The 14561-nt window shown below is 24.8% G+C and overlaps 2 protein-coding genes and 1 long non-coding RNA gene across 3 annotated transcripts; all 3 read left to right on the top strand.

Moving 5' to 3' along the window:
* The first annotated feature begins 2604 nt into the window (after window positions 1–2604).
* Window positions 2605–3633, top strand: LOC110642456 (protein DMP3). The gene has a single exon (XM_021794539.2). It carries the CDS (start codon window positions 2790–2792, stop codon window positions 3477–3479), a length of 690 nt encoding a protein of 229 aa, XP_021650231.2. The 5' UTR covers window positions 2605–2789; the 3' UTR covers window positions 3480–3633.
* A 4747-nt stretch (window positions 3634–8380) lies between these two features.
* LOC110642690 (uncharacterized) lies at window positions 8381–10336 on the top strand. Its single transcript, XM_058150618.1, has 3 exons — window positions 8381–9275; window positions 9956–10061; window positions 10190–10336. Exons 1-3 carry the CDS (start codon window positions 8893–8895, stop codon window positions 10334–10336), a joined length of 636 nt encoding a protein of 211 aa, XP_058006601.1. The 5' UTR covers window positions 8381–8892.
* Window positions 10337–10619: 283 nt separating this feature from the next.
* LOC131182471 (uncharacterized) lies at window positions 10620–11645 on the top strand. Its single transcript, XR_009150784.1, has 2 exons — window positions 10620–10710; window positions 11366–11645. It is a non-coding gene; the product is annotated as an uncharacterized LOC131182471 (long non-coding RNA).
* The last annotated feature ends 2916 nt before the right edge of the window (window positions 11646–14561 follow it).

Genomic DNA, 14561 nt, shown 5'->3' with positions numbered 1-14561 from the left:
AAATAGATGTCTTGTAGTTGGCTGTCCAGGTAATTTCCTGCAGGTGGGATTGGCAAAAATGATCATAAATGGATTTAGTATCAGGTTTTTCAGTGTGTAGTGTTCTGTTTTCTGTTTTTATTGTCCCAGAAAAAAACTAAGTTCTGGAGTGTATGTTTGGTATGGATATGGATTGAATTGGAGTATTTTTACCTAATGTAATGAAATAAATTCAGCTGTGAATTTACACAACTCATCAATCTCTAGCCCCTTAAATTCATGGATTCAAAACTGTGTGATCCATATAAGCGAATCTCACTATACATCTATACATCTTGTATTTTAAGTGCACGATAAATTGAGTTTAAATGAAAATTTTCCTAATTTCAACTACCTAATTGTATTTATTATCGTAACAAGACTAAACCTGTTGTGCTAATATTCAAGAAATTTTGTATATACATGCAGAAACACTGGTACAAATTCTTAGGTGCCTCCAAGAAGAAAGCCATTTTCCACAAGCAAACCTCGAATTTCCCTCTGGCCAGTTCACATGACAACACAATTTTCTCTTGATGGGTTAGGAAACTTATTTCTCAAACAACTGGATGGCATCATTAGAGATGTTAATTCATCGAGTCATACTTGACAAAGAAATATTTTCTGTAGAAGAAAAAAAAAATTAAAGAAAATAGGGTATGTTTACTTATGAAAATCAATTTTTTATTTCTCATTTTCCATTTTATAAGAAAATTAAAATTTTTATTTTTTATGTAAAATAAGGAAAGATATAGAAACAGTCTTGCAAATAACAAAAAAAAATTTTTTTAATTTAAAAAATAGAAAAAAAATTATTCATATTTTTTATAATTAAAAAAAATCATTCTAAAAATATATTTAAAAAACTTATTTTTAAAAATTTTTTAATATGTATTTTTCATTTATTTTATAATAATATGTTTCATATAAGGAAAGATATAGAAACCGTCTTGCAAATAACAAAAAACGATTTTTTAATTTAAAAAATAGAAAAAAAATTATTCATATTTTTTATAATTAAAAAAAATCATTCTAAAGATATATTTAAAAAACTTATTTTTAAAAATTTTTTAATATGTATTTTTCATTTATTTTATAATAATATGTTTATTTTTTTTATCATAATAAATAATAATTTTTTAAATAATTACTTAATTTTAGAAATTAAAAAGTGAGAGATAATTTTAGAAATCAAAAAGTTATTTTTCATTTAGAAAACTGTTGAAAAACAAAATATTTATTATAAAAAAAGGTGGAAAACAACATCAACTATGATTAATAACCTTATTAGTCATACATCACTAATTTTAAATTAAGATAAAATAAATTAAAATTAAAAATTTTACTTGAATTTATTAAATTGAGAAATGCAATTATCATTTTTAACCATTAAATTAAGGGGAATTTAGAGTCAAGTTCATAAAATTTATTAAAATCTACAAATTAATCCCCAATATAAATTTAGACAACAATTTAATCATTAAATTTTATTTCTGTTAACAAGTTGATTCTTGTATTAAGTTTAAGCTCAATTTACAGCTAATCAAACTAAAAGTTTGAACAAAACTTTTTTAATGGCAAAAATGCCCTTATGAATGGCGGATATGAGTCTCTCTCTTTCCCTCCACAAACGACAATCTCTCATATCTCTTCAACAAAGAAGAACGCGAGTTTTTGCAGAACCAAATCGTCTTTCAACATCTATATAATTTGCACAACTATAGTCTTTGTAATTTCCTTGAACACAAATTGATTCTTCTGCGTAATCGCCGATAACCAAATTGTTGAAGAATGATGGAACAGAAATTAGCAAGTGCTTTTCCACTGCTACGCAGCCTTGTCTGAGGCGTTTCTTTCCTATCTCTCATTCCGATTCTCTTCAAATCCCCACTCTCTTTGATTTTCTTCTGAAAGTTCTGATTTTGAGTTTCTGGGCATTAAAAGCAGATAGAATAGAAAATTAAAGGAGTTTCTGTGCGCGCCTGTGTATATATATATATATATATATATATATATATATATATATATATATTAAAAGGGACAATCTTGTCATTTCAATCCTTATTAACGGTAAATTGAACTTAAATTTAATAGAATGACCGATTTATTATTAGAATTAAAATTTAAGAATTAAATTATTACTTAAATTTATATTAAGGACTTACTTATATGTTCCTTAAACTTGGAGGACTAAATTATAATTTATTGTTAAAATTAATTTGTTATTGGTACGTTAGAATAGGCATTGCCGTCACGCATGGGAAATAAGACTAAAATATGCGTACGTCCGCATGGCCATTGAAATAGTCAATAAGATTGAGAATTGAAAGTAGATCCGACTTGGGCCGATCAGAATTGAAATCAGATGAGAATCGGACCTGTTTAAATTGAATTAAAATTGATAAAGACCGTAATTGATTTCAACTGTGATTGAATTGGATCAAAATTCAACAGTTCAATTTCAAATTAAAATGATATTTTTTATTTTTTTAATAAATATACAGATCGTTGGATTTAATCAAAATCAAATTAAATCGAATTAAATTAAATTCAAAATATTGGGGTTCATTATAAATGAACCAAAAACTCCGATTGGGCAACCGCCCCAGTTGAAAGTAAATGTTTAGGACAGGAAGTCCATGGAAATCGCAACAACAACCTTTCAAGACAAGTAAAACCTAATCCCATTGACATTTTATATAATAGCTTTCAGTCTCTTGTATTCACCAACCAAAAAAAAATCATAATCTTGCAAATCCCCAAGATTAATTATGTCTCTTAGAGCAAGAACAGGAACTACATCCGCCAAGCAAGCATCCATACCTGAGGTAAGCACAGCAAGTTCAAGCTCCACCAGCACCAAGGGAGACCATGAACCTGAAACCCCCAAATCTCCACGAGCATCTCCTTCTCTATCACAAAGGGCAATCTCACAAACCCTAACAGGCACAGCAAACCTAGCCAATCTCCTTCCCACAGGCACCCTTTTAGCCTTTCAGCTTCTAACCCCAATCTTTACCAATAATGGTGCCTGTGACTCTGCTACACGCCCTTTGTCCCTCCTTCTTTTTGTGCTTCTTGCAATTTCTTGCTTTCTTGCTTCATTTACAGATAGTGTGAAGTCATCAGATGGGCAAGTCTACTATGGTTTTGCAACTTTTAAAGGGATTTTTCTGTTTGATTGTCCAGATCCTGCAAGTTTATTCGACCTGAAAGATTTGAGCAAGTACAAGATTAGATTCATTGATGGGGTTCATGCTGTTTTATCTGTGCTGGTGTTTGTTGCTGTGGCTTTGAGGGACAAGAATGCGGTGAGTTGCTTCTATCCTATGCCTAAACATGAGACTCAAGAGGTTTTGGATATTGTTCCAATTGGGATTGGGCTCATCTGTAGCTTGTTGTTTGTTGTTTTCCCAACTCGAAGGCATGGGATTGGCTACCCTGTTACTACAGGCAAATAATTCATCAACCATTTGTCTCCTCTGTTTCTTTGTATCTTTCTCTGTTTTTTTCGATTCCTTAATGAGTTAGAATTTGTGGTCCATTAGCTGTTGCTTCAAGGTAGACATTGCTGACTTTTGATTGGTATATTTAATGATGGGTGTCTTTTGTGGATGCTTGCTCTTGGTCTCATGGGCTTTTATTGTTATTTTTGTGGATCTAATTGAATTTGAAACCACGACGTTGAATTGAATTAAATGTTGGGTCAAGTTAGGCTAACTCAGTTTCTTGGTTAGACCCTAAATTTTGGACCGTATTGCCAAGCCCATACTGCCCCACGTTAGATTAGAATTATTAAAATTAATAATTTAATGTGAAATTCGAGTTTCAATTGAAGTTAATTATAATAAAAAAATTAATAATTTAATCATTAAATTTCTCATTTCTGATTATAACGCAATAAATCGTTTTTTAGCAATTTAAATTTTGACAATCACTCCATTTGTTCTCTTTTAAAAAATTAAAATTTTACAATAATTTAATTTAATTAATTTCTTTTTTTAATCAATTTTCATGTTTCAAAATCTAATAGATAAAAAAAAATTAATTCTTTTTAATTTTAAAAAAATTATTTTAAAATAAATAAAAATTATATAAAAAATATATAATTGTGTGAGAATTAAATTAATTTTTTTCTCATAAATAATTTTTTTCTCATGAGATTTGTTTAAAAAAAAATTGTATTATGAATATAAGTGCATGCTTTTGTTGATTTTCTTAAAAAAATGCTTTTGTTAATTTTATATTATTTAATTATTGATTTTAATTAATTAGTTAAATTTAATTTATATAAATTAATTTAAATATACAATAAAAAATTTTAATATTTTTGAAAATCACATTATGTAAATTTACTTTAAAGAGTATGCCAAGCTATTTAAGGTATATTTATAATGTTCAAATTGTTTTCATGAATCAACAAACATAGAGTTAGCTACATAGAGCATGGACGGGAAACTTTATCCCTAATTTTAATGTATTTAAAAAAAAAAAACTATTTTCTTTCCTTAAAATTTTAAAAATTAAATTTGTTTTATAAATTTTATTATATTTTTTAAAAAATATTATTTACCCCTTCAATATTTTTATTTTTGTAATTTTTATTCATATTTTTTATATTATTTAATTTTAATATTTTATATTTTCAACTGTATCTAAAATAAAATTTTTATTCAGAAAATTAATTTAAAACCTCCAAATGTAATGACAAACAGATATTATATATGTAGCACAGAAATGAAAATATAAGAAAATGCATAAATATAAAATATATATATATATATATATATATATATATATATATATATATATATATTAAGAGTAACTTTACAGTGTAATTAGAATTAATGGATTAATTAAAATTTAAGCCCAAGATAATAATTTCTTATGGAGTGTTAAAATGTGGAGGCCAATATCTGTTGTGGGTTTTCTCCATATGCAAAGGTGCAGCTCAAAAACCAAACCATTAATTATGAAATCAAACCCATAATATCCAATCTAAACCAAACTCAGATGTTAAAAACCAACCATTGATGAAGAAAGATTCACAACCCAATATACAAAAAAACAAACAGAGCATGAAAGCTTAAAGATCCTCAGTAGACTGCATATTCCCTTATTAGTTGTGGATACTCTCAAAATTAAAGAATTTCCATTCAGTTTCAGATTATATGAGTACAATCTGAATATCCCATCAAAATCATTTCTCATAAAAACAAAAAAAAAAATTAGTTGTCCAACATTATTTAGGATAGAGTATTTATACTTAGGTAAATTTTGTTAGAGATTGGATTAGATTCGGCTTATTTTTTTAATAATTATTTAAATATAAGAAAATTTGTACATAAAATGCTACATTTGATAATTTTTAGGTGTTTTGAGTTTAATTCCTCTTATTAATAAAATTATTAGTGAAGTAAAATTAGAAAAGAGGATAGACTATAATTTAATTTAAGTCTATTGACATTTCGTTTTAGATTATACTTAGAAAGTCAAAAAATTAACTTAAAATTGATTTTTGAAAAAAATATATTTTTTAATATTAAAAAACTTGTTTTATTGTATTGAATTTTTTAAAATTAAAATATTTTAAATTTAAAAAATTTTACTAAATATTTTAAAATATTATTTTTTGATAGCAATTTATACAATAATATAAAATAAAATTTAAATTTCCTAATAAATAAATTTAATTTTAAAAAATATTAACTAAATTCAACTTGTGAAAGAATTTGACACACAACTATTCAAAATCATTTTAGAAGAGAATTGTATGTCCTAATTAGGGGTGTGCAAAAGGTTGGTTCGGTTCCGAACTGAATAGAACTGATAAAACTGAAAATTAAAAATAAAAAATTTTAAATACTGAACCAAACCGATTAATAAGAGAAAACCGAATCAAACCAAATCAATAAATATCGGTTTGGTTCAGTTTTAAACCGATCTAACAGAAATTTATAAAATTTCATATTTTCAATATTAAATCTAAATAATAAAAACATAAAAATAAAAAAAAAATAGATATAAAAACTCAAAAATCTTAGGATTCTGTTCGATTTTCTTTGATTTCTTTGATATATATATATATAATTTCGATTCGGTTCGGTTTGATTTTTTTTAATTTTTTATAAAAATAATCGAACTGAATGGATTAGCCAAAATTATTAAAAATTATAAATCGAATCAAATTGATTGAACTGAATTAACTCAATTCAGTTCGATTTTTCAGTTTAAATCGAAAACTGCTCTCTCCTAATCCTAATAATAATCAGCTTAATCAACAATATCTCCTTAGAATGTGACATCAAACTTCCTAATAGCATATAAAATCTTTATTATTATTATTATTATTATTATTATTATTATTATTATTATTATTATTATTAGTGGCTTGGTAAAACCACTATATATAATTGCAAAAAGACATATGGAATTCATCATCCTAAAAAATATTATACATATCTAATTAAGCTTTTTTTTTTTTTTCTTGTCCTTTTCTTATTGTCCTCACCATAATTTTCATTGAAACTAGCTTAGCTAGTTCAATTCCTTAATTACAGGTGAAATTTGTTTATTTACTTATTTTATAGTTCATTTGAAATTTTCATTTTCATTATTATTATTATTATTAGTTAATGAATGAATGACGGGTAGAACACCTACTAAAATTATTCTATTTAAATGTAATTAATATTCTTAAAATCTGAATACTTTCCAAATTTAATTATTATTAATTTAAAAATATTAAAATTTATTTAATTAAAAAAATATATATTTTATATTTAATTAAGTGTATATATATATAAATGAATTTGATTAACGGATATTGAAAATATAAAAATCTGAACTCGTCAAACGTATTATTCTTTAAATCCAAACTCATCCCACATCAGATTACATATTATCCAAATCCGTGTTATTAGAGTTTGATAAGGTTGAATACTTGTTAAAACTTGATCCATCCCTTGTCAAATGGGTTGTAATATGATAATTAAGACCTATATTGTAAGGTAATTTTCACTTCTTATAGTTAATTATAATTATATGATAAAAGAGTAAAAATATATGATTTAAAGAAAAAAAAAGTTACATAATTAGCCATGAAATTAATTTTTAGAATAATTTTATATGCAATTTAATTAATCTATTATTTTAAAGTAAGTTTAAGAATACACATTCATTTTGACTTTATTTGAAATAAATTATTTATAAAAAAATTAATTAAATTCTTACACAATTATACTTAATTTTTTATTTTTTAAATTTAAAAATAATTAAAATTTTTACTATAAATATGAGACTCTCTAAAATTAAAAAAAAATTAATTAAATTAAATTCTTATAAAATTATACTTTTTTAATGTGAGGTTTAATTTCAGAAATTAACTTCTCAACACTAACCACAAAAATTGAACTAAAATTAGACTGGAGATTAACAGGGCAAATCCCTAAAACACAAATCAATTTATGCATTGAAATCCCTGGCAGACATGAATATCTTGTGGATGATCTTCAAGTACAACAGTGTATAAATTATGATTAGTTTGCCTAATAATAGTGGATTAAAGAGAGAGTTGGTTGTTGGGGTGGCTTTCTTGTTGGCCCCATTATCATGGGACATTTAAAAAACATGATTAAATTTCGTGTTTAACATTCTTTTATATATGATCACTCTATAATTATGAGAATGACAACAGAGACAACAATGAAAACAACACTTTATCATGCATGTTCTTGTCAAAATATTCATCAGTCTGACATTGTAGGTAATTTCTTATCTATACCAAGATATTTATAATTATAGATGTCAATGTGGGAGGTCTTGTAACACTTACCAATGAAGTCCTACCGATTAGTATTATACAGAAGAAATTAATTATAGATATTAATATAATTAGGTATGCTCTTCATAGACAAATATAGAATTTATGATCCTAAAGTAAAATTGGTTCAAAATCGTGGGATTCTTTCCTATCAAATAAGAAGGGTTGTTGCACAAAATATATTTTTAAGTAATTACCCCATAAATACCCAGTTAATAGAAAACTACGAATATATATATATATATGTGTATGTAATATACTATTATTTTAATTAAAAAGACAATTATTAGTATCAATAAGTATTGAGTGCAGCGGTAAAGTCTATTGCGCTATTAAAAGAAAAATCTAGATTCAATTTTTTGTTCAATTCTTGAAAAATGTATTGTTAGAAGAGGCAGTCATGAACTATGAAATGATTAATTTTTTGTAAACAATAAAATAGATACGAAAGATACTGTTGGTGAATGATAAGCATGTAATACTTAATAAAATTCAAACTAGAAAATCCTAATAAAAAATACTCAAACCATAAGGTTTTTCTATTATTATGTACAAACACTATTACACTATTTCGTCGGTTGCCCTTTTGATCACAATTATAGACACATGGATTTATATCTAGCAACCAACCAAGAGGCATGGAAAATTAAAGAACTAACCTCATTTGATATATACATATAGAATCCATCGAAAGCCTGCTCATCAACCAGGCGTCAATCCCAAGTACTTCTCCCTCGATCGATCTCCATATATAATCTCCATTTATTACACGCACACTCACTCACACACTCACTCCTTCCTTCTTAATCGCTAACAACTAGCTATTTCAGGTATGTATATGCGCACATCTCTCACTGTCTTTATCAGTATTTTCCCATTTTTCAGTAAATCTTGATCACTTGTTCATGATGATCATCAGGGTTGATCTTGAGTTTTGCTTTTTAATTGCAAATCTTGGTCTATTTGTTTCTAATTTTCCATTTCTTGAAATTCTGGCATATTTATATATAGATTCAAGCAGGGAGAGTATATACCTGCTATAGTTCTTGAACATGCCTTGCAGAACTCCGACAAGAAAGGAGAAAGAACTGATTGGTGTAGAAGATGATCAGAATGATAATAATCCACAGGTGATGGCTTCTTGTTTGGACAAAGTAGCAGCCTTGAAAAAGAAGCAGCATGACCAGCAGCAGAAAATGGGTTTTCATCATCATCAGTTAACAGATGACAGCAGGTCTCAAACCCTCTCCATGTTTAGGAAATATCTTTGCTCCAAAACTCAAAACTCTATCGTTGGAAAAACCATTATGGAAGAATCAGAAGTCATCAAGAAGAAGCATGCAGCTACAGGTCGCCCTCTACCGCCTCCTAAATCCGGTGGCCATATGCCTCGCCAAGCTTCTCTCCTTGAACAGAAGTTGCTTCCTGGAATTAGGTATATACATATATATATATATATATATATATATATATATATATATATATATATATATATATATATATATATATATATATATATATTCATCCATCAAATACCTAAAATCTGGATATCTATGTGACTATATATATATCTCGATGAGGAAAAAGAATGGAGGATTCTAAAGATTCTCCTTTAATGCATAATTAAGTCGAGTGTCTGCCTCATAGTACAAGAAATTAAATGTTTTGATTCTTATAACAACTAACTGTTCATTAAGTGTTTATCAAACATATTTTTCAATCAGTTAGCTTGATTCAGTAATTAAAGATATATTATTCTCTCTAATTTTTTTTAAATATTTTATAAAAAAATTAAAAAATAGAGTTTTGTATTCACATGTGTGTCAGTTTTTCAAACGAAGAACTGTGAAACCAATTTTCTAAAATTTAACTAAAGTTTATAAAACAGTTTTAAGTTGTTTTTCATTGTTATTCTTTATAATAAATATTGTGTTTTCCTATTGATGACTTTTTTATAACTAAAATTATGCTATAAATTTTTAATTTTGAAAATCAAATAATTATTTAAAAAAAATATTTATTTATTATGATAAAAAAATTAATCATTAGTAAATAATAATATACTCTGTATTTTGTGCACCTTTGCTTGCTTGTGATAAACAAATTTACAAGCAGGAATGAAGGGATGCAGTCTGAATGCGATGGAAAGTCTTCAGCAGCACAACTCACAATATTCTACGCAGGGGCTATCAATGTGTATGACAATGTTCCTGCTGACAAGGTGACAAATTAAACTCCTCTACTTATTTTCATTAATTATGAGACCAATAATTTTAATTAGCTTTTGTTAATAATTAATTAATTAATTAGCACATTGAAAATTAATGATAATTTTGATTATCATTATAGGCACAAGCCATTATGCTGCTTGCTGGTGAAAGCTCTATGTCAAAACCTGTTGCTGTAGAACTACCAAGAATAGAAACCAAGAAATCACCTCTTCATTGTTCGAATTTAACATCAGTCAGCAAGTTACAACCAGGTAGGGATATATAAAGAAACCGGCAAACCGACCAACTCAATCAATTTAAATAAATTTAAATTGAAATTAATAGTTTTATATATTTAAATAGTGATTATGATTTGAAAATAATTATAAACTGAATTTTCCATTTGAGTTTTGAGTTGACATAATAAAAACCGAATCCAAACCGAATATATATATACAGAGAGAAATATGAAAATAAATATGGAAAAGATTGAATTCAGTGTTTAGTAGAAGATTAAGGCAGATAAACTTATATTATAATCATGTTGGTAAATTTATTATGTCCATTCGCATAAACTTCATACCATTTGCCTTAAATTCCAGATCTTCCAATTGCAAGGAAGCTATCACTCCAACATTTTCTTGAAAAACGTCGCCGCAGGTATGTTCCATCTTCATTATTTTTATTACTATACCAATTCATAAGTGCTTATCAAATTATCAATTAGTAAATTAAGCAGAAAACCATTAACTGTGATACTAGCTTGAAGATATATCCATAAGTGTACTCATCAATATCGTTAGTCCTCAAGCTTACAAAATTTTCATTTTCACCCTTGTGTTTTTTCTATCAATTATGTTAGAAATATATACTTAGCCCTTGAATTTTGAAAATGATTCTATGTTACAACGACGGATTCAGAAAATCTTTTTTTCTGGGATCAATATATAAAAAATATAATAAAATATATTTTTATAGTTATATTCAATGAAGTCTAAAAACTTGAAAATTATTAAAAGTCGAGAATGATCGATTGATTTCTCATTATAAAAATGTATTTTTCATCAAAAAAAGGTTTAAAATTTAAATTTAAGATTGCTCAATTTATAAAAACGAATCAATTGACCCTCCATTTATTATCTTTACTTATAATCCTTTTAAATTTAAAATTTTTTAATTGATTCTTGTAATTTTTATTTTCTTCTTAAGTGTTATAATTATTAGAATCCAGCTTAATATTAGAATGAATGAAGATTTACATGAAATTAGTTAAATTATCCTTATGTATTTACATGGGTTTGTGTACATTTTGCAGGATAATGAGCAAATCTCCATATTCAACTCCTAGGGCAGAACATAATAAGGAAACTAAGCCAAGAGCAGATGATGATGGCTCAAATGGAGATCATAGCATTTCTCTTTCACCATTCCCTTCACGTTTAGACTAGTTCTTCCCTATATCTGCTAACAAAGGTCTTTAATTAAGAATAATGCCTAATATTTTAAATAATTTTGTATTTATTACTAATTCTAGCAAATTATAATTTATATTTGTGCAAATTGAACTTATATAATACTTTATATATTATTTTTAATTTTTTACCGGTTTTTAAAAGTTTTAATTTTAAATTTCATATAATTATTATGGATGAAAGAAATAAAATATTCCTACTATACATCTATAATATTTTAAAAATATTTTCTAAAATAATATGTAATTAATAATTTTTTAATTAATAAATAATATTATAATCATCAATTTTAAATTCAATTTTAATCAGAGTTCTAAATAAATAAATAAAAATACTGCCTTATTGCCAACTTCAAATTAATAGGTCCAAAACTTGTTGGGCCAATGCCTACTACACATCAGAAACATGATTTCCTCAATGTGGACTTGGTGGAAATTTGAATTTGCAGACTTGGAACTATTCTCTGTTTGGATAAATATGAGAGGGGAAAGAAAATAAAAGGAGGATTTTTTTTTTCCCCCTTTTATTTTTCCTTTCCATGTTCGGGTAAGTAAAAAAGAGTAATTCTTATCTATATTCGAGTATATATATTTAATTAATCAATAATTATCAATTTAGTTAAAATTATGGTAAGTACCACTTAAATATATGTAGATAATTTTTTATTAGTTAAGTGTTTATAAGCTTTGACGTGGGTAAAAAAATTTCAAAAAATAAACTTATTTTCTCTTGTTGAGAAAAAGAGAAAGTGCAAAAAAATAAAAATAAAATTATTATTTTACCTTTATTTTAAAAATTGTATTTATACTATATTTTTTATCATTTTAAAAGAATATGTATGTAGGAAAATTATTGTCTAGACTCAGTTTATCATGAACTCAAAATAATATTACGTGAGACTCATATATTTAATAAATGAGTTTTATATATATTTTGTGACTTAAATTTATAATGAATAAGGCTTAGATAAGAAAAATTCATGTATCTATATAAGCTATTGGTTTTTAAATTATGCTTCCAAATCCCCCACAAACTTAATGTGTAAGGATGGCAACAGATCGGATTTTTATGGGTATCCGATTTGATTGAACTCTAATAGGATAGGTTTGTGTATTATATAATCAGATTCAGAGTGGGTTCGGATTTGAAAAATAATACCTGTAGCGGGTTCGGATCAGGTTCGAATTTTAAATGTTAGGTATCTGTTACCTGAATCTGTTAACATAAATACTTAATTAAATATAAAATATATATTTTATAATAATATCTATAATTTTTTTATATTTTATTTTATATAAAATATAATTTAAATATTTTATGAGATTGTTAAATTTTTTAAAAATAAATTATTAATTAAAATAATTTTTTATATAAAATATTAATTAAAATATATAAAATTAAATAAATTTATATTTTTTTAAGTAATAATAATCGAATTTGAAATAAATTTAAATAATTAAAAATAAATTTTAAATAAATTTAAATTTTGATAATATTAATTAAATTCAAGTTGAAGGGTGATTTTTATTGTCGCATTAGCAAAAACGAAGAAACAAGGTGCAAAATTGGAAAATGTGAGGGAATGTAGAGAAGTAAAAGTCTATATTACATGGATTGAGATTGATGATATGAAATACGTAATGGAGGGGTATAAATGTAATTCACGGTGAAATGTACACTTGCCAACTATATTATTCATGTTTTCTCATTCACGTTCTCTTAAAATGGGGAGAAAATAATCAGGGGATAATATTAAATATTTTATTTCTCTGTCTTATTTTCTTAAGCTTATCCATAGAGAAAAATTGGCATCTCACTTTATTTTCCCCTGTTTTCCTTCCCGTCCTTTTTCATTAATCCAAATAAGTTGTAGATTTTGCTATTAAAATTATTTTTTAAAAATATTAATTAAAATTTTATATAAAAATAAATTTAATATATTTTGATTATAAAATTTTATAATAACAATATAATTTTTAATTATTTTCAATAATATTATTTAAACTAATATTTTTTTTAAATTCTTTTTTAATGTAAAACCTCAATTCCGAGAAAAAAAAAGGAATTTTATAATGGGATTCTTCCTTATAATCCTGTCCTTGCATTGCATGTTAATTCTATTAAAAAATTAATTTATACTATTAAAATTATAGTTAATTCTCTTTAATTTTAACAAAAATATCAAAATATTTTTAATTTTATTTTGAAATTAAAAAATATTAATTCTTAAAATTTTATTTTAATAACAATTTACATCTATATGCATATATTTTTTTTCTTTTATATATAATAATAAAATATAATATATAAAAATATTATAAATTGATATATACATGTATAATTATTTATATATTATTAAAATAATAAAGGTATAAATAGAATTTTTTAAAGTTATAAAGACTTATTTATAAATAATTATAATATTTAAGAATTAATTTATAAAATACATATGCTTTATAATTAACTAAAATTTTGAGTATCTTAATGTAATTAATATATATTTTAATGATTTAAATTTAAAATTTTTTTAATTTAATGAGAATCATATTTTAAAAATATAAAAATAAATTATTAATAAAATAAAATTTCAAGAACAAAATTATGAAGAGAATAAAATTTTAAAAATTAAATTATTTTTATATTAAATCTAAAAATAAGACAATTTGGTATTTTTATTAAAATTAATAGTAATTTAATAAAGTTATAATAATAAAAATTAAAAAATTAAATTATTTAATTTTAAAAATATAAAAATTAAACTATAAATTATATGAAATTAAATTATAGTCATCCTTTTAACGAGTCTATATATATTTTTATAATTTATTTAAATAAAAATATTTTGTGAACACGATTTAAAAAAAAAAGCCAAAAAAATTAGGGAAAAGGTGGGAACAAATTCACATGGCTACTCTGCAGTATGCACTCCAATTTACACGTAAGCATATTGCAGGCGTGGATCCCAGTCACCACCGCCGGAATTTAGCGCCTTCGAACCCAACCAAAGGAAATATCAACTGAAAAAACTGAAATTAAAAA

Source organism: Hevea brasiliensis, chromosome 8, assembly GCF_030052815.1.
Source record: "Hevea brasiliensis isolate MT/VB/25A 57/8 chromosome 8, ASM3005281v1, whole genome shotgun sequence".
Lineage (NCBI taxonomy): Eukaryota > Viridiplantae > Streptophyta > Magnoliopsida > Malpighiales > Euphorbiaceae > Hevea > Hevea brasiliensis.
The sequence above is the reverse complement of the archived record's forward strand: the minus strand, read 5'-3'. Positions and strand labels throughout refer to the sequence as shown.